The following is a 24,115-nucleotide window of genomic DNA, read 5'->3' as shown; positions in this document are numbered from 1 at the left end:
GCCCCTGTTTGTTGTTTACAGGATTACCTTACAGAACACAGGCACATTACCTTGAAACCTGTTATCTCTAACATTATTTAAAATACACAGTATGCAAGGGAGAGAAAGAAGATAATGCTTTCTTCCCACCAAGGCCTTGCGCAGGAGGGGAATAGTTATTTCGTTAGCCTTATCCCCTGCACAGATGGCCAGGAAGGGAGGAAAAGAAGAGAGATAACACAACTCTAACTAGAATTCATACCAATTACTAAAAACAAGGTTTGCCTGTGTCATGACCCCATTCCCTGTAGCTTAGGCCTGACCATTTGTCCAGCTTTAACTCTTTACTTTCCTACAAATGGGATTATTCATATGATTAAATATAAGCACATGGTTAATTGCTTTGCTAGACTTGAGGCCTTGATTGCTAAAGTATTATTTTAGTAGTGCAGAGTATTTTGTGGCATAAATATGAAATTGTTTGATACTTTGAGCTGATGTCCACACTTCAACTGTGACTGAAATAGAAGGTTTTTTTTCTTTCCCATTAATGAGAGAAATGAGTGCTCTTCAGCCTTTTCTGCTGGTCTGAGAAAAAGGAGAAAAAATGACAACTTTTATTAATTTGTTTCAGTCTTTGGAAAGCTTAATGCGACATCCAGAAGATAACCGCAATCAGATTCGGGAGGTGGCACAGACTTTAACTGATGGTGGAGTCTTGGATGAATTGATCAGTGAGAAACTGGAGAAATTCAGTACTCGATGGGAAGAGCTGCAACAGGAGGTACCTATAATAAATCATCCCACTTTTCATTCTTTCACCTTAAAAAGCTGGCAATCTAGCACTTTATCTAATTTCCTAAAAATAAAATTAGCTTTTCTAATTGTACAGGATAGTTGAAAACAATAAGATACAATATTAATATGCTACCTTGTATTCTTGCCAAGCATTGCACAAAGGTTGTTTTACTTCAGAAAACAAGGGAATTGCTTTGATAGCCCTTACACTTCAAAATTCAAGTGTCTTCCCTTGAAAAATATCTATGGTGAATTTAATATTAAAGAGTTCTATTCAGCACTTCTTACTCAGGCAAAACTCCCACTGGGAAGCCAACTGTTGTTTCAAAATTAAATGTCAAGTGTAATATTCTTTTACAAGTATATTTTCTGCCGAGCACGTCACAAAATGAGCACTCATGTCAATAAATAGCTCTGTAGGAAAACTTCAATAAAGAAAATATGTTTAACATCAGGAGAGTGGCATTTGGGCATCTGATACAGTTCATAATGATTCTTCTTGACATAGAAGTTCTTCAATCTCATTTGGCTGAGACTGTGAACGCTTATTACTAATTCTTTGATTAAACCTACTAAATTCTTTATGCTTTTTATTGAGAAATCTATTCAGAACTGAAAATATATATATTGTATATTTAAAAATCCTGTAAGTATAAAAATCATGCTCTGATGTTGCCAGGAAATATTTTAAATATTATTTCCATTGACTCTTATTAAAATATATGTTTTAAAATAACTTTACTTTTTTGAACTACGGTCCACATGGAACATGTCGTTTATTTTGAAGGAAAACTATTTATAAAAGTGTGGGGTATGTTAGTATAGGTAGCAGTGAAATAAGCAAGTAATAGAGAGAGGTTTTCTGAACTCAAGAAATTAGGTGACAATCTTGTGACAGCTGCTACTATAGTTCCATTGTCTGAAATGAGTACAAAGTAGGATAGCCAGTAAAAAAAAAACATATCAGGAGTCGCAGCTCTGTGTCACTTTCCAGTGCTTTCCCAGAGTGCTTATTTATCATTCTCATTTTGAAAAGTACTAGAGTCGAGCAAATGAAGACTAGAAATATTTCAGTAATAGAAGAAGGGCCTGATTTTCTTATCAATTGAAATGTGGCCATTATAATGGGGACTAGATTGCATTGGTTGCTTTAGTGCTCTGTGAAGGTAAAATCATATGGGATTATTAAAATACTGTTCTAGCATGCAGGAGTGAATTCAGAAGGCCAAAGCACAATTGGAGTTGCAGCTAGCAAGGGACATGAAGGGTAACAAGAAAGGTTTCTACAGGTATGTTGGCAACAAGAAGGAGGTCTGGGAAAGTGTGGGCCCCTTACAGAATGGGGGAGGCAACCTAGAGACAGATGATATAGAAAAAGCCGAAGTACTCAGTGCTTTTTTGGCATCAGTCTTCACAGACCAGGTAAGCTCCCAGACTACTGCACTGGGCAGCACAGAATGGGGAGGAGGTAAGCAGCCCTCAGTGCTGAAAGAACCAGGTTCAGGACTATTTAGAAAGGCTGGACGTGCACAAGTCAATGGGGCCAGATGCAATGCATCCAAGGGTGCTGAGGGAGTTGGCTGATGTGATTGAAGAGCCATTGGCCATTATCTTTGAAAACATGTGGCAATTGGGGGAGGTCCTGGATGTTTGGAAAAAGGAAAATATAGTGCCCATCTTCAAAAAAGGGAAGGAGGAACTACAGACCGGTCAGCCTCACCTCAGTCCCTGGAAAAATCATGGAGCAGGTCCTCAAGGAATCCATTTTGAGGCCCTTGGAAGAGAAGAAGGTGATCAGGAACAGTCATCATGGATTCACCAAGGGCAAGACATGCCTGACCAACCTAATTGCCTTCTGTGATGAGATGACAGACTCTGTGGATGTGGGGAAAGCGGTGGACGTGATATACCTTGACTTTAGGAAAGCTTTTGATACAGTCTCCTACAGTATTCTTGCAAGCAAGTTAAAGAAGTATGGGTTGGATGAATGGACTATAAGATGGATTGAAAGCTGACTAGATGATTGGGCTCGAGAAGTAGTGATCAACGGCTCGATGTCTACTTGGCACCCGGTAGCAAGTGGAGTGCCCCGGGGTCGGTGCTGGGGGCTGGTTTTGTTCAACATTTTCATTAATGATCTGGGGGATGGGGTGGATTGCACCCTCAGTCAGTTTGCAGATGACACTAAGCTGGGGGGAGTGGCAGATACCCTAGTGGGTGGGGATAGGATACAGAGTGACCTAGACAAATTGGAGGACTGGCCAAAAGAAATCTGTTGAGGTTCAAAAAGGACAAGTGCAGAGTCCTGCACTTAGCATGGAAGAATCCTATGCACTGTTACAAACTGGGGACCCATTGTCTAAGCAGCAATACTTCAGAAAAGGACCTGGGAGTTACAGTGAACAAGAAGCTGGATATGAGTCAACAGTGTTCCCTTATTGCCAAGAAGGCTAATGGCATATTGTGCTGCATTGGTAGAAGCATTGCCAGGAGATTGAAGGATGTAATTATTCCCCTCTATTTGGCACTGGTGAGGCTACATTTGGAGTATTGATTCCAGTTTTGGCCACTACAGAAAGAATGTGGACAAACTGGAAAGAGTCCAGCGGAGAGCAACAAAAATGGTTAGGGGGCTGGAGCACAAGACTTATGAGGAGAGACTGAGGGAACTAGGCTTGTTTAGTCTGCAGAAGAGAAGAATGAGGGGGGATTTGATAGAAGCCTTGAACTACCTGAAAGGAGGTTCCAAGGAGGATGGAGCCAGGCTGTCCTCAGTGGTAGTAGATGGCAGAACTGGGAGCAGTTGTCTCAAGTTGCAGTGCAGAAGGTCTATGTTGGATATTAGGAAAAACTTTTTCACTAGGATTGTGGTGAAGCACTGGAATGGGTTATCTAGGAAGGTGGTGGAATATCCACCCTTAAAGGTTTTTAAGGTGCTGATTGACAAAGCCCTGGTAGGGATGATTTAGTTGGGGTGGGTCCTGTTTTGAGCAGGGGTTGGACTAGATAACCTCCTGAGGTTCCTTTCAACCCTAATCATCTATGATTCTATTGAAAAATATCTTTCATTGCTCTTTACTGATTGGATCAACCTTACTTTAAAGTAAAGTTAACGCCAACTTTGATGGAAAATAAAATCAATGAAAATAAGTTGAACGTGCTGTATTAAGTTAGAGAGACAACAAAAGAAAAACATAGGAAACTAGACTGCCTTTGCCATGAAAGGAAATGAATTTTAACTTGCCAGTGTACATTATGGATCTGTGTTTTATTTGGGAACTAGACTCTACGGAAACTTGACTGATACCTGGGATGTCATGTCAAATTATTTCAAGCAACTAGGTTTGCACTTATGATCTAGTGTGTGCTGATGTGACAGCACTCCCTTTGGGTGGACAGAGCATTGCAAAGTTTACTTGGCTGCCAGACTAGCCTGGAATATATACCCCATGACACCACTGTCAACAGCAATTAGGATTATGTGAGGTGTGACCCGTCCATACTTAGGGTAGACCACTTGAAAATGCCAAGGTCAGGGCAGGCTGCAAAAAGAGAGAAGATTCTCCCAGCACTGGTGGGTGACCCTGAAGTCAGGCTTCCCAGCCAGCCACAAAAAAATGCTTCTGATTCCCCACACTGGTTATCAAGAAGCCAAAACAAAAATATACACAGCCCCCTTTACTGCATTTCAGTCTCTGGCTCCCAATCAGCCACTAGGTCCAGTAAAGAGACCAGTTATTTAAAACTCTATGCTCTTTACCAAAAAGATTCTCGTGACCCCAAAGGGTCAGCCACAGTACCAGATCAATATAAGTTTGGATCTTACCCAAAATAACACACTGCCAGCCTGTCCTTGAGTAACTAAAACTAAAAGATTATTATAAAAGGAAATAACAAACTATAGGACAAATATTAAATGACTAAAGCAATCAGTTACACACAAATGATTTGAAAGTCCATATATATCAGGTTTTCAGTAGAATTGTAGAGTTTGCAGGCTTGTATAGTCCCTCTGGTGTATATCCAGTACCTGGATGGATCTCAGTCCTTTGTTTCTCAGCTTCAGTTGCAGATGAGTTGATCCAGAGATAGGTGAAGACTGTCTTGGACTGAAGACTGACTGAAGACAAAATGGATGTGGTGCAACCACCTTTTATGTCCCTTGGACTTCACTATGCTGCTTGTGGAAATTTACAGAAATACTCATTTGACCCTGGACTCCATCTTAAGTCTTGGTGACTCATCAGGTGTAGCCCCAGCTTCTCCCCTGAGGGGCCCATTGTACTGTGAGTTTCCTTAATGGGCCATTAAGCAGCTTATTGCTGCTGCCATCCTGTCTGGGGAGTCACTCAGAAACACAGCACAAATTGAAATACAGATACATCAACTATATCCATAACTTCCAACACAAATATGACACATGCAGATAAACAAGATCATACTTAGCAAATTATAACCTTTCTAATGATACCTGACATGGCATACCTCATATGAATTATTGTAATTTTGACATATTGATGTTAAATAATATAATCATAATCCTAAATAACCCCCTAATCCAGCCAGTGTCACACAGTGGTATTGAATGGGGTGGGGAATGAATCCCTGAATATCTCATAGATTCCTTTCTCATCTCCTAGTGAGACCTTGAATTCTGACTTCTAACGCATTTGCTCCATTGATATAAGAGTGTGAGAGAGTAAGGGAAAATTCATTTACTCTTCCTATTTTTTAATGGTATGATCTGAAATAGACTAAGTTATTTGCCTAACAAGAAAACAGGAGAGCACTTCTTCACTAATAAACTAATATATTCTATAATTTTTATCTTCTACTGTATCAGCTCTGACTGTCTCATGGGCAACCAAACAAACCTATTTGCTTGCTACAGAATCCACCTTTCGAGTCTCAAATCAACCTGTTTTGCTGAGCAGTGGAAATATTGTTCCCTGGGTGTTTGCTGACCTCTGTCATAATTTATCAGTAGAGAATGGGTAACCATTTTCTTTTTCAGACTTTTCATTTTGTTTAAATCCATTGATATTAACACTGATGTGAAGCAGTTTGTTCTAATATAGTTTGGTTTAGATTTATGTTTCTTTTAGTTTCCACTCAGTATTGGCATTTGATACTGTTAGTATGCTGACAGTCAGAGTTAATAGAACTTTATGGTTGATGAACTGAGCAATCAGAATTCAGGGAATTCTAAATATAAAGGTTAAACTCTCCAACTTCACTCTGGTCCCTTATGCATATAACCCTAACAATGGTCTATTGTTACTTCATTATAGTTGGAGCACATTGAGACATGTATAGTTAAAGTAGCTTAAGGATATGTCTACAGTACAATAAAACACCTGTGACTGGCCTCTGTCAGCTGACAAGTGGCTCGGGCTGTGGGCTATAAAATTGCAGTGTAGACATTTGGGTGAGCCCTAAATCTTTACACTGCAATTTTATAGCCCCACAACTTGAGCCCCATGAGCTTGAGTCAGCTGACAGGAGCCAGCTGCAAGTGTTATTGAAGTGTAGACAAACCCTAAGTGTTTGCATTCATGTTGTATAGGTTGAATTGACTATAAAAGTTGAAAGGAAGTGGAAAGTTAAGTCTTGGATTTGAAAGTATTATGCATAGTTGCCAAGTTTTGTTCTGCTCCAGCTATCGCATTTTTTGCAAATTAAATGTTCCTATTTGAAAATATGCCCATAACCATAAATGTATTGATATGATCAACATAATCTGCTCTGAGCAGTGGCCATTGGTAGTTAATGGATTGTCACAAAACTTATCAAGGGGGAGATGAGTAGGGGAATCTAAATAGGAAGTGTGGTATGGTGTGTTGGCCACCAGTGTTTATCAGTGTAGGCTGTGTGTGTGTGTCCCTGTGCAGATGTTGTCCCAGCTCTGATAAGGAAACAGAGACGGCTCTCACAATCAAATGAATCAACACGACCACAGATTAGCTGAGCAACGAAGGCACCCAGGCCAGGTTTATTGTGTGTGGCACAATAAGAAGTGACCTACAGCGTATCTCTGGGTCAGTTTCATATAGGCGGCGTTACAATGGCCACAGCCCAACGGTGGGACTTTCCGTTATCCCCTAGACCGTACAGCTTTGTTTCCTCTTTTATACATTGTTACCTACAATTTTGTTCTGCCTTTGATGTAGGTAGTTGCCACCCTCTTGACGTAGTCTAATACCACCTTTTTCCGTTAATTGGCTGATTTGGGCAAAACAACTCCATTTATCACTTTTTAGTCATTTCTATTCATCAATTTATCATTTTAGGGAGTTAGTTCTCTTTGACATTTCGGTGCCTCCTATACCTGCTACATAATTTGCATTTTAGTAATATTTTGGCGATCTATATACTTGCAGTGTCAGTACTTTCCTGTGCCAATTTCAGCTAGCTTGGTTTTTTCCACATATACTCCTGTTCACTTGGCTTTTTCCACTTAGGCCTTAGCCTGTTTTACAGGCCTTATGACAGGTCTTATACTTACTACATTCCCCTGCTTTTTATCTTTTTATGGGGAGGATGTTTACCCATCGTTCTGGAAAAGCATATTGCATGGACTTAAAGGTAACCCAGTGGGCTAAACACTGTTATGTGCTCACCTCTTTTGTTATATACAAGGATTGTCACAAAACTTATCAAGGGGCAGTTGAGTAGGGGAATCTGAATAGGAAGCCATGGGGTAGCTGCAGCTGCTGGGATTGCTGGGGACATAGGTGAATAAGGAGTGGAGGTGCTGGACCTACTGGGAGATGAGTGGTTGCTGGGGATCCTAGGTGGCAGAGAACTTCTAGTGGGTAGATGGTGCTGGGGAGAGAAGAGGGCTTCCTGTGATGGAAGGTGGGGAATAGAAACTGCTGTAGGACTTGGGAGTTTCTGGGTGATTAGGGGGTGGTAGGGCTTGGGTCAGGAGGCTTCTGGGCAATAGGCAGGTGCTGGGGCTACTCATAGCAGAGGCATTTGGGTGGTAGAAGGTGCCTGATTTCCTGGAGTAAAGGGGTCTGTTTGGTTAGCAGGGGCTGGGACTGGGCTGGCTGGGGAATGTGTGTTGGGGAGAAACTGGTGCAGCTGGCTGCCAGGAAGATGAGAAGGAAGGGAGTTGGGTCTGATGTTGGGCACAGATCCAGCAGAGGAAACAGAGAGATGACATCTGTCTGCCTGCTCATAAAGTGTAACTGAGGCCTGTAATGGCCAAAAGGTTGAACTGCCTGTATATGTCGTCTTCCTTCCTTTCTTTCTTCTTTCTTTCTTTCCTTCGGCTAAGTCAGATGGACAAGAATCCAGCTGAAATGTTGGAATGAGTTACGGGGCTGCCAAGTGCAGGGACATCATGTAAGATACATGACACTTGGCTTCCCTGATCATGTTTTGATATGTAGTGTTCCCTGCTCAGAAGGCAACAACTCATTCCATATCTCCTGATGGCACAAGAAAATACATTGGAAAATAATTCTTGGTATATGAGTTATACCAGTAATACTTTTTGATTGTTGTTTTCCATGATGCTTAGAAATGTATTGACATTCAGGCACAGCAAGGACAAAAACTCTAAGCAGTAAATTAAGGTTCAAACAGAGACCTCAACTATATTGAACTTAGTCCTTAGGGGTTTGACTCCCCTCAGTGATTTACTGGCACTGACAGTAGTCCAACTTCACACCAGTGTAGTTGGTTAGGCATAACCATAGGGAAAGGCCAACCTTAGCTTCCCCACTTTTCAAAACAAAACCTAATGAAGTGTTCACTATAAAATATTAAAACTGCCCCCCAAGTCATATGAGGGTTTAGGGTACAATCCCCCTATCTTCACCAGACACTGAAGCCCACCCCTTCTACATATAGTGCAAGACCTCTCCTGCTGGTCCCATGCTTGGGTTTACCAAGGATCTGGCCTCCTTTATTCCAAAAACCCTGCACTGGACCCAGTAAAAGTTCTGAGAAATTTGGAGAGACACCTAAACTGAAAACTTCCTCTTACCAAGTTCCTTGCCAGCAGAAGAACCCTCACTAATGGGGCCAATTTGGCAGTGAGGAAAAAATTCCTTGCCTGCTGAACAAAAGGCAGCTGGTGCCATCTCATTCTGTCTGGGTAGTCCAAAATGGGTGCCACATGTAGTTACTTGGTTTGGGTGTGGCTATTTATCCTCTCTGAGGAGTGGCAGGAAGCTAATTAGGCTCCTTCCGCTCTTTTCCAAGCAGCCAGTTCTGTTTTACCAATTTCTGTTGCCAGGGAGAAAAGTTCTCTCCCATCATAAGGGACCAAGGGGAGGGAATATGGAGATGATATCATCCCCATCTGTACAAGGATCCCAGGGGTGTTTTCACCCCTGCTTGTCCATCAAAGCTTTCCTCCCTCCCCCATGTTTTCTTTTTCATTTATTTTAACAAAGAACATGTTTTGTGACTTGCAGTCTGTTATATATGTGTTTCATAGTGGGAGCAGCTATCTACCTGCCCTTTTCATTCTCTTCTCTGAGTTACTTAACTTCTATGTGAATCCAAACCTGTTCCCTACAGTTCTGGGCTATATATCCTCCAGTTGCTGTATCACCACTGAGAGGACAAAATTGGGAGCGCTATGAGTGTTATCAATGTAGGGATTAGTGTCTTCAGGTTGTCTTACTGAGAGAAAGAGGGGTTGTATTCTGTCTATGTGATATTTAAACCATAATTATTAAATCAATTTCTCATGACAATTGTAGGGTTTTGGAGATTTACTTATGAAGATGTAGTGTGAAATGCCAAACTTCTAGAGAATGTCTCGATGAATCCATAGACAAAAGATACTAAAAAATGAGACTTCCATCCAAATGCTTTCATTTTAAGTGAAGAGGAAAAATTGTTTCAAAAGTATTACAGTTGTAGTCAAATTTTAATCTTGTTGCATTTATCTATCATGCTTCCTCTTCCTGAGTAAAACTGGAAGGTCTGATATTTAACAATCAGAATATCAACTATGAGAACTATATCTGAAAATAAAAAAAATCAGCATTACATATGGGTGATGTAAATGTAGAGCAACAATTTTACATTCAGATGGTTAAGCCAAATAATTGCATCTTGAGTAGCAGAGTGTATTGCTGTGATGCCTCCTTTGTATTTGTGAATCTGCCATTGAGTTGTTATATGTTCCATAGTATGTCGCCCACTGGAGAGTCTTTAATTTTCCATTTGTGCAGCAAGTATCCTCATCTACCTTGGTCTGTGGGGATGTGGTTTAGGGTTGCCCATGAGCTTCATGGGAGATCAAAGCCAGGGATCTTTTGTGTCGAGTCTTTTACAAGGTGTTTATTTCTTGTGAACTCCATTCATCTTTCCAAGCTTCATCAAGGTTGAAGTGTCATTGTTAAATGTTAAACGCCTGGGTCCAAAAGTGCTTACGTGACTTGAAGCGGTGGTTAGGGACGTTGTTAAGGTTGTTGGGAAGATGTTTGTTTTCCATGATCCTCTGGAATTCCCCAAGCATTGCGGTGAATGGATGGGGGAGCAATGTGCAACAGCATCGGCAACCGAGGTGTTGGGGTTGACTTGAGGGTTCCAGTGATGCACCGCATCGCAGTATTCAGCTGGGCATCAACAAAAAATCATAATAATCAAATAGAAAAGTTACTTTACTCAAGTTAGAGATACAAGGTGGGTGAAGTAATATCTTTTATTGGGCCAAATTCTGTTGATGAGAGACACAAGCTTTTGATCTACATCGAGCTCTTCCTTGGGTCTGGGAAAGGTACTCAGAATGTCATAGTTAAATACAAGATTGAACAGATAGTTTAGTGTAAGTACTTAGTATAAATTCTAAGGGACCTTCCCCCACTACGTCTTTTTAATATCCTGGGATCAACAAGGCTATAGTGACACTTTGAGTGAGTAACTTGAGCATACTATTTACTTGCCTTAATAATTACCTTACCCTTCCCCACGAACAAAACCCACTGTTTGACTAGAGAAACTAGTTTTGCATTCCTTGTTACAAAGATGCCTCAAAATTGAATTTTCCATCTCCTCTGTACCCTCCAATCGTACTCCCAGGATCATGCATTGTCCTTGATAATAACGCATTCCAGGCACAACATAACAAATCTGTTCAAGGTTACTGTATTTTGAACTGGTTAACAGGCTACCTAAACCTGACCTCAATATGTATTTTATTTGAATAATTGTGCAGCTAATGTGCCAGTACAATAATATCATTGTGAGCAAAAACTTATCAGTAAAATATTTACTCTCAGTTAATTGAGCAAACAAGCCAACCTATTGGAATATGACTGAGTCCATGAGAAGAAATTGCACTGCTACTGAGGAGAGATTTCTCTTCAAAGGATGATCATTTTATTATCTTTGTATTCCTTATCTTCTTTAGTTAACAGAGAAAGACAGTGTGTTTAGTTCACCCTTTGAATGTCTGGGTATGATGGAGAAGCAATATGTACACCCACTGTTGCCTTTTCAAGTGACTGATTCCCATATATCTGTGTGTCTTGAACTGTGTAACACTGTTGCCCAGATAACTTGAAGCTTCTGCTGCAAGCAGTTGTCATGACATTCCTGTAATTTTGAAAGTTACTTGTATTCCGCCCAACAAATTGCTGTTAGGAAGTGAGAATATGCTTACATAATGCTGAGAAAAGATATTCATGTTTAGATTTGTGCTCTGTGGAATGAAAGTTTCACTCTTGAGGAACAACCCTTTTTTCCCATCAGGACCCCTTCCTTTAACATAATCCCCCCTCCCTGCTGCCCATTTTTCCAAACCCCAGGCATTTATTTATTTATTTATTTTAGTTTGTTCTTCTCTTGCGGAGGCTGGGGATATCCTTCCTTCCACCCACCCTGTCATTATCTCTTAGGGACTGCTGACTGGGCTCTTCTTACAACATATCAATCCATTATGGGTAGAGATAATCCCCAGTACAGCAGGATGTCCTCCTTGCAATATTTTTCAGTTTTGGAATACAGAATAACCAAAGATGTGTATTAGCATGGAACCAAGGCGTCAGTTTTTTATTTCTAGAGAGTTGTATTTTGTAGCTGCTTAGAAATATTGCTAAAGTTTCTAAGAGAATTACTTCTGGCTTGAGGGCATGGAAAATATCAATCCAAAGTTGACTATTTCAAAATGTTGAAAACATGTGAAAATTGTGTTTTTATGAAATTCCCCACAAAACTTTATCTACTGTCATAAAAAAAACCAACTAATTTTAAAATTGAGTTAAAGTTAAAAGTGCATCAGCAATTTGGAGTAAAAGAGAAAAAGAATACAGGGATGTAGTAATTATCCGAATAACACACATTATAAACCCAGAGTTAAGGTTAATTTAAAATAAATCCAAATATGTTAAGATATATAAAAGCACAATTAAGTCACTTCAGATCCTTGCAGCCTTCAGATCCTTGCAGCCAGCAGCATCAGCAGGGAACTTTCTTTCCTGGGATCTGGGAGGTGGCGAAAACAGCTTCCCACTCCCGGTGGGGTGTGGTGGTAGGGGGTGAAACAACACCCTTGGCTTACAGTAACAGCGTAGACCCTGGATTGTTTCTTCTCTGCATGCCAACTTTGCAATACAGGCACAGAATTTGCTTTCTTCCCCCTCCCATGCCTTGCTGCTGCCTGATTGCTTACTTCCGGTTTCACAGGGTGTTCGGTTGACTGGTCAGTTTGTAACTCTGGTGTTCATATCTTAGAGATTCTACTGTATAATATTAGATTTTGTGTACTCATTTAAATTTCAGACTCATAGACATCTTTCAAAAAGTCAGTCCACCCTTTGTAGTGGAACAAAGCACTATTAAAGACCACCATCAGATCAGGAGAAGGCTGTCCTTTCCCTGCGCTGTGCCTCTGCTTGGGCGAGTCCGATGATATAAAAAGGCCTGCCCTATATTGTTTTTCTTACAGAAAATTAATATCTTTTCTGTCAGTTTCAACTGGGCTGGACAAGCTCCTCTCATTGACCTTGGACAGAATATCTTCTGTTCTCAAATGACACACAATGGAGACATTATCTCAAATTTCCACTTTTGGAAATCTATGGGCTTTGGGGAATCTAAGTCACAGTCCATTCTAAGAATATCATAGTTATAAAGATTTTATCTCCTAACTTATTTACATCTTCTGTTTCATCCTTTTATCAAAGTTAATTTCTTCCTTTGTAAGAGTGAACTTTATCCACTCATTCAAGCATCAAAGTGCTTCTAGAAAGGGATGTATTACACCACAGATAGAATGGTACAAAATATCACTCAGATCTTGGGCCCTGACTAGTCTTTTAATTGAGATGTGATCTGGTGGCAATACACTTACCTTCTTGAAGCTGTATTTTTTTTCTTATGTCCCATAATCCAAGATGTGACTGTACTCTTCAAAATTCTTTCTGAGGCAGAGAATTCCTGCTCTAAAACAGCAAGACACATCATGAACTTGCTTCATTTTCATTTGAACCCCATTCTTAAAAAGTCAGCCAACCTCAGGGAGCATTCATGATAATCTTATGGTTATAGCTTTATGTACCCTTGTATCTGATCAATTAAATTAATCTGTGTATATTTACCTTTTGAAGTAATGTTTGAGATGTAGGATTCCCACCATACAGCCAAAGCATGACCTAGCAGTGTTCTAAGTTCTCAGGGCTTTCGATGGTTCTCCAGAGTTCTGTTTGAGCTTTGCTCATGGTGTAGTCTCTTAATGCTCACTGTGTTGGTAAATGCACATTCACTCGTAGCCACAGGCAACATGTAGTCTTTGTGACCTAAATCTGTGAGCATTTATATTATTTGGAAGATGAAAGTGGTTTTCACATCCACAGTGATTTATTCTTATAGCCCCATTTGCAGAGAAACCTTTCAATAGGCTGGCTACTCACACCATCCAAGTAGCATATGCATTTATTCACCGTTGACTTACATAGCGAAGAAAAACATTAGTACAGAAGTTAAAAGCTTTGACTGAGAAATGAGCAGATTTTACTTCCTTAGACCAGGCAATGTGTGGGCCGTCGTCTTTTTTTTTCTTTTTTTTGCTATAATTATTTCTGTTAATGTTCATTTGTTGTTTCTTCTTCCTGTGCCTGATCAGACAAAGTATGTGCTCCAGTCCAAGTGTACATGCAGTTTCTTGAGTGAAATTAATCACAGGAATATTAGGTAGATATGTGTTTTTTACATAGTGAGAAACACATTTGTTCTTGTTATGAACATTCAAATAGCAGATAGTCATAGTAATATTCATTCACTATCTATGATCTCCATTTTCAATATTGACTAGTGATTTAAGTTTAAGGCACCTTAAACAGGCCTGATTTTCAAAAGTGCTGAGTTGCCTGTCCTCTGCAAATCAGTCACCTTTAACTGGCCCCATGTTGGGCATGCAAAAATCCAGGCATTCAAAATCACTAGTCAATTTTGTAAACTTAATCTTTATGCTGATTAAAAAGGAATATTATATTTACAAACTTCTGCTGTTATCTTCTCTGTGCTTTTTTCTAGAAATATTATACATTTCCTATCAAATTGTCATCTATTCAGTTTATTATTCCATTTATATTTCTCTTCTGGATCCCGTTTTTTGGCCTTTTCACCAATTAACAATATCCCTCAAATGTTTTGTAGGTTCATTGGGGTACTAAATAGAGCATGCCATCCTGAAACAATCTGATGCCATAGGATGATATGCATACACTTATACATAATTATTAGCAATAACATTTTGATTTGTTTAGTTTAAAAGGTGTTTTCTTATTTCTTTCAAATACTGCAAATTATGGAAAGGCGACAGTCACCACACATTTTCACATAACTGTAAGACATTTTTCAAATCTATATGCTAATTTTCTTGCACTGGTGGCCACTGTCAATCTTAAATCCATGGTTTGGAAATACACTTCCCTGTATGTACGCTGGCTGTTCCTAGGCCACTATTCCTAAGCATAAAGCTAGTCCATCTTAGCAACAAACTTCCCGGCTTTAAAGAGAACACACAGATTGTGTGAAATCCTCCTGTATAGCAAAGTACTCAGGTGCTCTCAAATGCTATCCCCTGTGAGCTAGATTATCAAAAATGCCCAGGACCAGATTTTTAAGTGCCCAGCACCCATAGTTGGAATGGATTTTTAAAAAAGCTCAACTCCCATTTATGTACCTTAAGAAGACCAGATTATAGTGCTCTGCAACAAAAGTCCACCCACCATGCTAAACCTTCCTGAAAACCTTTTCTTTGGTGCCTAAACAAGAATGGAGTTCTCCTGATTTTGAGTGATGAGTTCTTTTGAACATTTAGCTTTTTGTGCACAGGGACATATTTTGACTCATGAGTTGGCTCTGGAGCTCTGTAATGGTGATCAGCAAAAATAAGAGGGGAACATATAACTATTCAGTTTCTTCTTAAAGCCACAAAATAGCAAATTATAAATTTTGTGGGGATTACAGTACAATATAATAGAAACTGAAAGCCAATTTTAAAAATGAATCTAAACAGAAGCTCTTTATTTCAACCCAGCCAAACCACATTTAAATACAATAGAGGTCCCTGATGAGAGGTAAGCAAAAATACACAAAAGTGTGTGAGGAGCGGAAGAGCATGTAGTGGGGAGAGTTAAAAAGAAACTCAATAATAATATTCAAAACAGTACAAATATTTGTAAAATTTATATATTAATTATCTATTGACCACAAATATTTATACCAGGAATGGCCAAACTTACTGACCCCTCGCAACCACCCTCCCCACTGGGCAGAAACCTCTAGCCTCACCACCCTACCGCAGGGCAGAAACTCTGAGCTCCTTCTCCAGTCTGGTAGACGGAGAATGGGAGAGGAATAAGAGGCTCTGCAAGCCGCATTTTCACTGTAAAAGAGATGCATGCATGCAGCTTACAAGCCACAGTGTGCCCACCTCTGAGCTATAATTTAGGATTCAGTTGTGCTTGATAGGTACATCCCTGCACTGAAGAAACTACAGGAGGGAAACATGCCTTCTGCTACATCTTGTAGGAGGGTACAGCTTGCTCCCAAAGATGTGGCTGTCCAACTGCTAGCTTTTGTTTTAGACTGGGTGCATTCATTGCTATCATTATGCCAGGTCACTACTTAGGGAATGCAAGTGTTGCATAGGCCTCAGGATAGCCGCTGGGAGCTATAACTTACCAATTAACATCTCATAAAAATAAAAATCAACTCTGTAATGGAATTTCAATTTACACATCTCAGGAAGTGTCCCTCCTCCCCCCTCCCCAAAGAAGACCTGATGAAAAGTTTATTTTCCCCAGAAAAAGAGCATAAATCTCTTGAGTTGGCTGGATTGGAGCTCATTTTTTTTATGACCTCTTAGAGGTTGTAGGAACAAAGGTCTGTCCATCATACTCTAGGACATTAGAATATAGAAAGAGATTCCCCACCAAAAAAAAAAAAAAAATCTTACGGTTAAGTTAAGGCTGTGAACAAATATCAGTTACTTGAGGGTACATTACCTTTCAAGGACATAAGAGTTTATTATTAATAACAATAGAAACATAGGAAACTCAGAGAATGTTGCATTTCTACATCAAATTACAGTGCCAGACTCAAATAGGAACCACGACCTTCTTTCAGTTCCAAGAGAGATGCAACAATGTAGTATACAAAAATGAGTTGGAAAATATTGCACAACGTTATTTTCACAGTTCAGTTTAAAGAACATAAAAGTAATGTATTGTATAAAATACATCTGTCAGCCTGATCCTGAAACATAGTTTATCCCCCAGAACAGAAGCTAAGTATTTCTATTATTTATTAAATTATGGACTGTCATTGCATTATAATACACATTGTTATAATTTGTTAAAAGTAAACATTTGCATTTTTTAATATAAAGCTTTTTCTCATTTTAACTTTTACATAGAAATGTCTTTCTTTACCAGCATTCTTTGTTTTCATCTTATGTGGAGTGGTTGGCTATTTTGTAGAGTTTCTGGGTTCAGGAAAGGTAGAACTTCTTAAGGTATTCACACAGAACATATACTGACATGTTAAACAGGTGAAACAGTGTGGGGGAATGGTAATGCAGGTTTCATTTTAGGACTGCCAGCCTGGAGAATGTCCCTTTCTTAGTGTTTTTTTTTTTTAAACTAGTGTTTTTAGTGTTTTCTTTTCCACTGATGCACTCACCTTGCAAAAGCTAGATCACGCTTTTAGATTGTTATAATTGTTGCAGTTAGTAATTTTCTCTGCAGTTAATTTACTCCCAGTATTATAGTGCCAAGGAGCCTCCGTCATGGACTAGGACCCGATTGTGTTACGTGTTGTATAAACACAATCCAAAAATGCACCTCTGTCCTTCTCTGTTTACAATCTAAGTAGGGTACAAAATAAATTTGGATGATGGATGTTCTTTTTGCATCTGAAACCTGAAGTGAAATCTTGCCCACGTGTGCATAGAAGAAAAACAAAAACAAAACCCACCACCACTGCCACCTTGCTTTTCTAGCTAGAAATTTACAGTCCTCATTTCAGTCATTGTCTCTGTAAATGATAGATGTACATTAGGTTTGACACTTTTCAAAACTGAACTTCTTGTTATAATAAAAAACAGATAAGGCTTCTAAGAATTTGATGCGTCTTTGCAGAAAAGATTTTTGCACATTCACATTTACTACATGAGATAAAATTAGAACCTCAAAGCAGATGAAAGTAAAAGTCTAGTGGTACATTATGAAGTAACATTGCTTCAGTGGTTCATTTGCTAATGTAATATTACTTTAATAGGTCAGGTGCTTCCATTAACACTGACAGCATGGATCCAATCTATAAAGCTGCTCTGTTCCACAGAAAATTCCTAGGACTGGCAACCATGTGAAGTTATCTAATAAGCTGTTTAGAAGTAGTACAAAGCATCTTATAAATACCCAAAATAGTAAATACTGATTGAGTACCCTATCCTTTCAATAATTCCATCAGCCAGTGAAAGTGTTCAGAATAATTACTCTTTCACTGACTAAAAGTAAGGCTCTGAAAGGACCAGAACTCCACTTAGAATATGTTATTACCACAGATACACCAAAAACACTAGCTGATTGTCTGATAGATATTTCAAATATTTTTGACAGAAAGCATAGCTGAAGGTAGCTATGAAGTCAGAATAAAAAGCAAACTGTCCATTGTTCAGAAAACAAATCTAGTGCTTGGTGTGAACACCCACATACCATGAACAACTACAGACCAGACAACACTATAGTTCACCCCCCAATACTCTCTCTCTCCCTTTAAATCATACTTTATCAAGGAAAATTGGCCACTGATATAATGTGGTCAGCAATGCGGCTGGACTTCCACACAGAAAAGCTAATCATCCCAAACAAAGATTGGGATCATTGTTGTTTATCATATATTATTTGTAGCGTGGTATTGAAAAAACTGGGCTCCATTTTACTAGGCATTATAGAAACACATAGTTTGTAAGCTCTTCAAGGCAAGGACCGTCCCCTTTACTAAGTTCAATATGAGAGACAGCAAGTGGATATAACAGACAGACAGAGGAAAGCCCAAGGTAATGGTGATACAATTGCAAAATGTATAATCAGCAGCAGTCAGCAGCTCAGCTGGTTTATCATTGTCCAGTGTAAGCATCATAGCATAAGTGAGTTTTCAGGAAAGATTGAAAGGAGGGTAATGTAAAAGCCCAGGTATAAGGGAACGCATGAGATAAAGTACAGTGGTGCTTTTCTCAAAATTTAAGAAGCACCATTGTACTTTCTCCGATGCTGCTCCTTATGTTTGGAAGGAGTTCCCTGGGCTAATACATTACCGTCCTTTTAATCCACTTATACTTTGATGCCTACAAAACACTTGACAATGATTAACCAGCTGGGGTCTGCATTTTACAGAGTATAAGAGATTATATAGGATGAGGACAGACCACGAAAGGCCTTAAAAGTGAAGGCAAGGATTCAATCCTCCTTTATGAGTTAGCATTCAGTCCCTGCTCCAGGAAACTATTTATATTTCACATGTGACAGTTCCTTCTCGAGAGATCTTTTATTCTTCTCACTTGCTGAAATGGATTATCTTGGATTGGATTGTGAGGACAGTAACCCCTTCTGAGTAAACAAAATCTCTTGAACTATATAATGAGATCAGGGGGACCATCAGGCCTCAGAGTGGAAAACTGCATCAGGGAGGATGGTTTTATTTTACAGTTTTGCTGTCTTCTCCTCACTATAGAAATCCTCTATGTGTTTTGTTTGTGCTTTGTTTTTTAGGGGTCCTGCAAATCTTAGAATTTTTTTCTGTGCAAATTCTTTTTAAAAGAGCTGAATGGGTGGCAAAAAGAGACGAAATTTATCTTACAAAAAGGTGGTTGTGAAGGAGTCAGGAGAGCTAATTTATATTGCAGCATATGTTTATGAGAAAAATATTGTGACTGTCAATTTTCAATGAATTATGTATGTATGTATTTATTTATTACTGTCTTTAGGCTGTGAGAAGACAAAAGGTTCTTGAACAGAGTATCCAGTCTGCCCAGGAAATTGACAAAACCCTTCGTTTGATCCAAGAGTCTCTTGCCTTCATTGACAGACAGTTAACAGCCTACATTGCAGAGAGAGTTGATGCAGCGCAAGTGCCTCAGGAGTCACAGGTAAGTTACATGCAGGTTAATGGTCTTGAATTGATTTGTTGATCACACTGGATTTATGAATCACTGAAGAATGGTGAGCTCTCTCTTTCTCTTTTAATAAGAAGTTTAGAATTTTTGCAGTGCTCTAAATTAAGAAGACAGACTTGCCGTAGTTTTTTTATAACATGGAAAGGACAAGTGAATTTTAGATAGAAGCATTACTTAAAGAAGGTCAAATTTATTCACCAATAAAATCATACTTTCAATATTTTTACCTGTGCCTAGCCAGGTGTTTTAAGGACCTTAAATGTCATGGAAGATTATGCAGTAAATTTAAAATGGCAATGAAAAACAATGTGGCTCTTTAAAATCCAGTCTTTCTCATGCCTGTATTTACTCGTCTGCTTCTTCCGACTTTTAGTTGGCTTATTTGTAAAGCTAATTAGATGTCATATGGATTGTTACTCAATTATCTAATCACAGATACTGCAATAAATTGTTACTTATATTTACATAAATACACTTACATTTTAGTTCTTCAGTTCAGACAGAGTTAAAAGAAAATCACCCTTTCCTTCCTCTCCTACAACTTATTTGTTCAGGCTTTGAACCTAGAGCATATTTACTACATCTAACACCAGTTTGTACTTTTCAACTATTTTCACTGTAACATCTATCTTTAGACCCATTTTATTTAAAAAAAATATATAAAAAAGTAAGTTGAAATAAAGCCAACTACTTCTCATATCAAACCATTCAATTTCTACTATAGGAAATTCAATAGCTTTTCAGGTAATTAGATATTAAATAAAAAGTATGGTAATATCAGGAGAAAATAATATGGAAAAGTATGTATGGATTGTAAGAATTTGTAAGGCTATTTCCAAGTGCATTTTCAGTTGGAAATATTGATTCCTAAGTACGGATGTCTGGCAGGGAGAAGCTTGAAGAGTTGGTCTCGGATGCAGTCAATAATGGACAAAAGACATTGTGGGCCTGTTTTCAGAAGTACTGAAATCCCACAGCTCCCACTGAAGTCAAAGGGAGCTGCAGTTCCACCACACCCCTGGAAATCAGGCTCTGTGTCTTTTATACTAAAAATATTTTTTAAAGCACATTAAAAAGTCCATCAAAAATGTATGTATAATTTATAGCCAACAACAAATGTTCAGATGATAGAGGGCCTTATTTTGCCCTCAGCCTAATTTTACACTGTTGTAATTATTGATTCCAGTTGAGTTGTTCTCGATTTATACCAGTGTAAGAGTAGAATCAGGCTTAGATGATTTACTACTTGTGTATCAAATTTCAGTCCTAAACTATATTGCATACTCACTATTCCTTTAAATTTATTAGTCTTCCTCCCCAAACTGTGATCAACATAGAGTGTTAGGTAACTCAGAGTTTAAACCAGCACTTGACAAGGGAGCATTGGTTTGATTTTCATCTTCTAAATTTAGAGCTCCAAAGATTAGCAGTTTAGGAAACATTCAGTACTTGATAGGTAACAGGGTGCTTGATAATGCTGAACCTGGACCTTTTCATGTTTCAAAACATGATCAGAAGAAAATTGTTTTAAATATGGACTTTCATGCACCCTTTAGAAACTGGATTTAGATACATCCACAGATGGGCTATTGATGGCGATCCACATTTTATTTAAGAAACAATATTTCAATATTTTAACCATGGAATCAGGGAAACATTCAACCAACCTAATTTAAGATGGAATATTTGTGGATACAGGGGTAAACTCATGGGTAAAACGACCCAGAATCTGTTGAATCTTTCCCCTTCACAATTTAATTTTAAGATACAAGTAAAATCTTTTGAGGAAATGAAATTATTATCAGAACAGATTGCACTCAAATATTACTGTTCTCTGAAACTGAGTCTGAAGTTCCTTTAAATACATTTAGGAAAATAAAATGTACAATGAATTTTAAATGGATAAATTAGCCTGATTCATTCCAGCAGTGAATGGCAGGGTTAAGATAATGGCTTGTCTCCAAAGAGTGCAGAACTTTTCCTTCATGATAGAACTCCCATGTTAAGTTAGTGGCCATCCTGCTACCTGCCTTTCCCTTAGAGTGAATGACCTTGTTTGCTTCAGGGAAGGGGATAATTCACTAGTAATGGTTAATCAAACCCAAAGATTATAAAATAAACTCTTCAGCAAAGAATAATAAAAGGATTTTTAATCAGAAAGATGTCAAGGTTTTTTAATGGTGGGCTTCCCGAGTTCAAATCCAGGGCTGAAACTGATAGGAAATGAAGTGAAATGCACTTATTGAACTAAAGTGATCAGGGCTGGCCTTAGAGAAAATGGGGCCCTGGGCTAACTTGTATTTTGGTGCCACTGGCCCCCATGGGCACAGTGCCCCACTATTGCCCCTGGCCTTTGTGGACTCCCCACTCTCCCAGTGCCCCACTTCCTCCCCTCAGTGCTTAATTTTTATTGAAAGAGGTGCCAGGACCCGGCACAAATTGAGCACTGGGTGGGGGACTGACAAGCAGTGGCTGCCGGTCAGTTGCCGGCTCTGAAGGCAGTGCCACTGCCAGCAATAGCACAGAAGTCAGGATGGCGTGGTATGATGAATTGCTACACTTACTTCTGCAGTGCTACTGGTGGTGGTGCTGCCTTCAGAGCTGGCTGCTTGGCCAGCAGCCACTGTTCACCGGCTGTTCAGCTGTGAAGGCAAAAAACCAGAGAACCGCTAAGTTACAAGAAATTTATCACACCATGTCACATCATGTGATTTGGGTAAAAAAAAAAAAAAAAAAATGTCAACTTCAAAATGCTATAAAATAACAGATCTTTCTGTACATTGTAAAAGATGCCGTTTCCTAGAGCTTGTCTCTTATATCTGTTCTATCTGGCTTGGTTTAACACAATGCCATAAGAAAGTATCATTTATAGATCAGCTTTCCTTCTTTCTGGTCTGTTATTGCAGAGTTAATATTTTTAAACAAACAAGGATAAAGACTTATTTTACCTGTTTTGCTTTTGTATTTATAATTTTTTTTAAAAAGTAGGCGGTAAGTAATCTAAAACCGGAGTACGCTCTTTCACACATTCCAGTAATGTAGGATGGACACTGCATCATCTACTACAGGAATTTCCACTATCAATAGCTGTGGAATTGGAGTCTCAAGAGATTGAGGCTTAAAAAAAACATATTCACGATAAACAGTCAAACAAAATACAGAACAAACAGCAACATCTGTCTCAGACTCGGCAAGAAAACTTGCTTTCTCTGTTAAAACACATGCTCTATATAGCCAACAGGAGTCTGCCATGTGTGATTTTACTTCAGCATACCAAGAGTGTATGGCAGAACATAGAATGGTTCTTTATTCTTCATGACAGCAGCAAAACATTAAAATGTTTGCAGACAAATCAACACAAATACAGTGATGCTCTAAAACTCTGAACTGATGAGCTTCAATGGGAACTTGGGACAGATCCCGCAATCTTCATGAGTTCAATAGGGTTAAGCATTTAGGTAAGGACTCCTTCCATTCTTCCAGTCCAAATAAAGGTTTCAGGATCAAATCTTTGGCTCCTGCTGATCAGTTTCTACATGCTCTCAAGAATAAAGTAAGGGAAAGAGAGAACCCAGGCAGATGGATAGGATGATGGACCTATCTTGTGCTAGTGCAGAGAAGCTGAGAGATGATAGTCACTGATAAAATTGAGCATGATTTCAGGAATCTAATCTGTAAAATACATAATAACAATAATAATGAATAACCCCTCTCCCCCAACCCTGTCCTGCATCTCTAATCTTTGCACTTCCGTCCTGTGCCCACATGGGAAAACTGATCTGGAGACATACAGCGCGTGGCATTGCTGCTCTCTCTCATCCATTGGGGGAAGTGAGCAGCAACACCAGGTTCTCTGTGTGTCACCACTCACACTCCTCCCAACATTCCTCAGCGGGGAAAAATCTGGTTCCCCCTTCTGTCCCTCCCCCCCACTCCGGCATCGCCTCTGCAAGTTTGCGGCACTCCCCTCTCTGAACACGGCACCCTGGGCAGTCGTCCACATGGCCCAACCCTAAGGCTGGTCCTGAAAGTGATTACTTTGACACATCCAGAGAGATGGAAAAAGAAAAGGGGAGTTTTCAGTGTTAAATATATGCTATTTGAGACCTGCTCTGGATCACCATTTGAATAGCAATTCCATGTGCTGCTTACTCCACCATGTGGCACTGAGAATTCAATGTTATAGAACTGCTGCCTGCCTCCTTCCACCTCCTTGCCCCTACCCCCCACTGAATATACTGTATGCAGACAAAGTAGCCTAACCACAGCCATTCAAAGAAATTAATGGGTTCAGATTCCTGAAAGGGATAGCAGTAAAACCGTGTGTTGAAAAGAGAATAAAATCAGACAGCTCTTAAAAATATATTAATGAAGAAAAGCCATCTCTAATTATGCTTTCATCTATATGACTATACAAAGGTGTTATGCAAGTATTAAAATGATCATGGGAATTTTCTACCCCCTATTTTTACAAATGCTCTTTCATTGTATGTTTGTTACTTGAAGTACAAGGAATTTTTAAAATTTGCTATTAAAAAAAGAAAAAAACATCTATTGCAAATATAAAATGTGTGTGCTACTTAAAATACTCATTCTGTAATAAAGAGCCTGCTTACTCTGAGAGAAATCAAAAAAATACTTATGTGCTGCTGACTAGTTTGTGTTGTTTTTTCAGTTGGCATTCTTATT

At 39.0% G+C, this 24,115-nt stretch overlaps 1 protein-coding gene across 23 annotated transcripts in view; it reads left to right on the top strand.

The window, feature by feature from the left end:
* Positions 1 to 24,115, top strand: part of DMD (dystrophin) — a 1,854,857-nt gene that overhangs the window by 811,094 nt on the left and 1,019,648 nt on the right. For all 23 annotated transcript variants that reach the window (XR_010919130.1, XR_010919131.1, XM_067545076.1 and 20 more), the window contains 2 exons: positions 614 to 763; positions 19,238 to 19,399. Coding sequence is in view for 21 of the 23 variants with exons in the window: in XM_067545076.1 (XP_067401177.1) it covers positions 614 to 763; positions 19,238 to 19,399 (312 nt within the window). In the remaining 2 variants the exon portion in view is untranslated. The remainder of the gene's footprint in view (positions 1 to 613; positions 764 to 19,237; positions 19,400 to 24,115) is intronic.

This window comes from Emydura macquarii, unplaced genomic scaffold, assembly GCF_026122565.2.
Source record: "Emydura macquarii macquarii isolate MOO-44397 ecotype Brisbane River unplaced genomic scaffold, CSIRO-AGI_Emac_v2 contig_1043, whole genome shotgun sequence".
NCBI classification, from domain to species: domain Eukaryota; kingdom Metazoa; phylum Chordata; order Testudines; family Chelidae; genus Emydura; species Emydura macquarii.
Note: the sequence above shows the minus strand (reverse complement) of the source record. Positions and strands in the feature narration are given on the sequence as shown.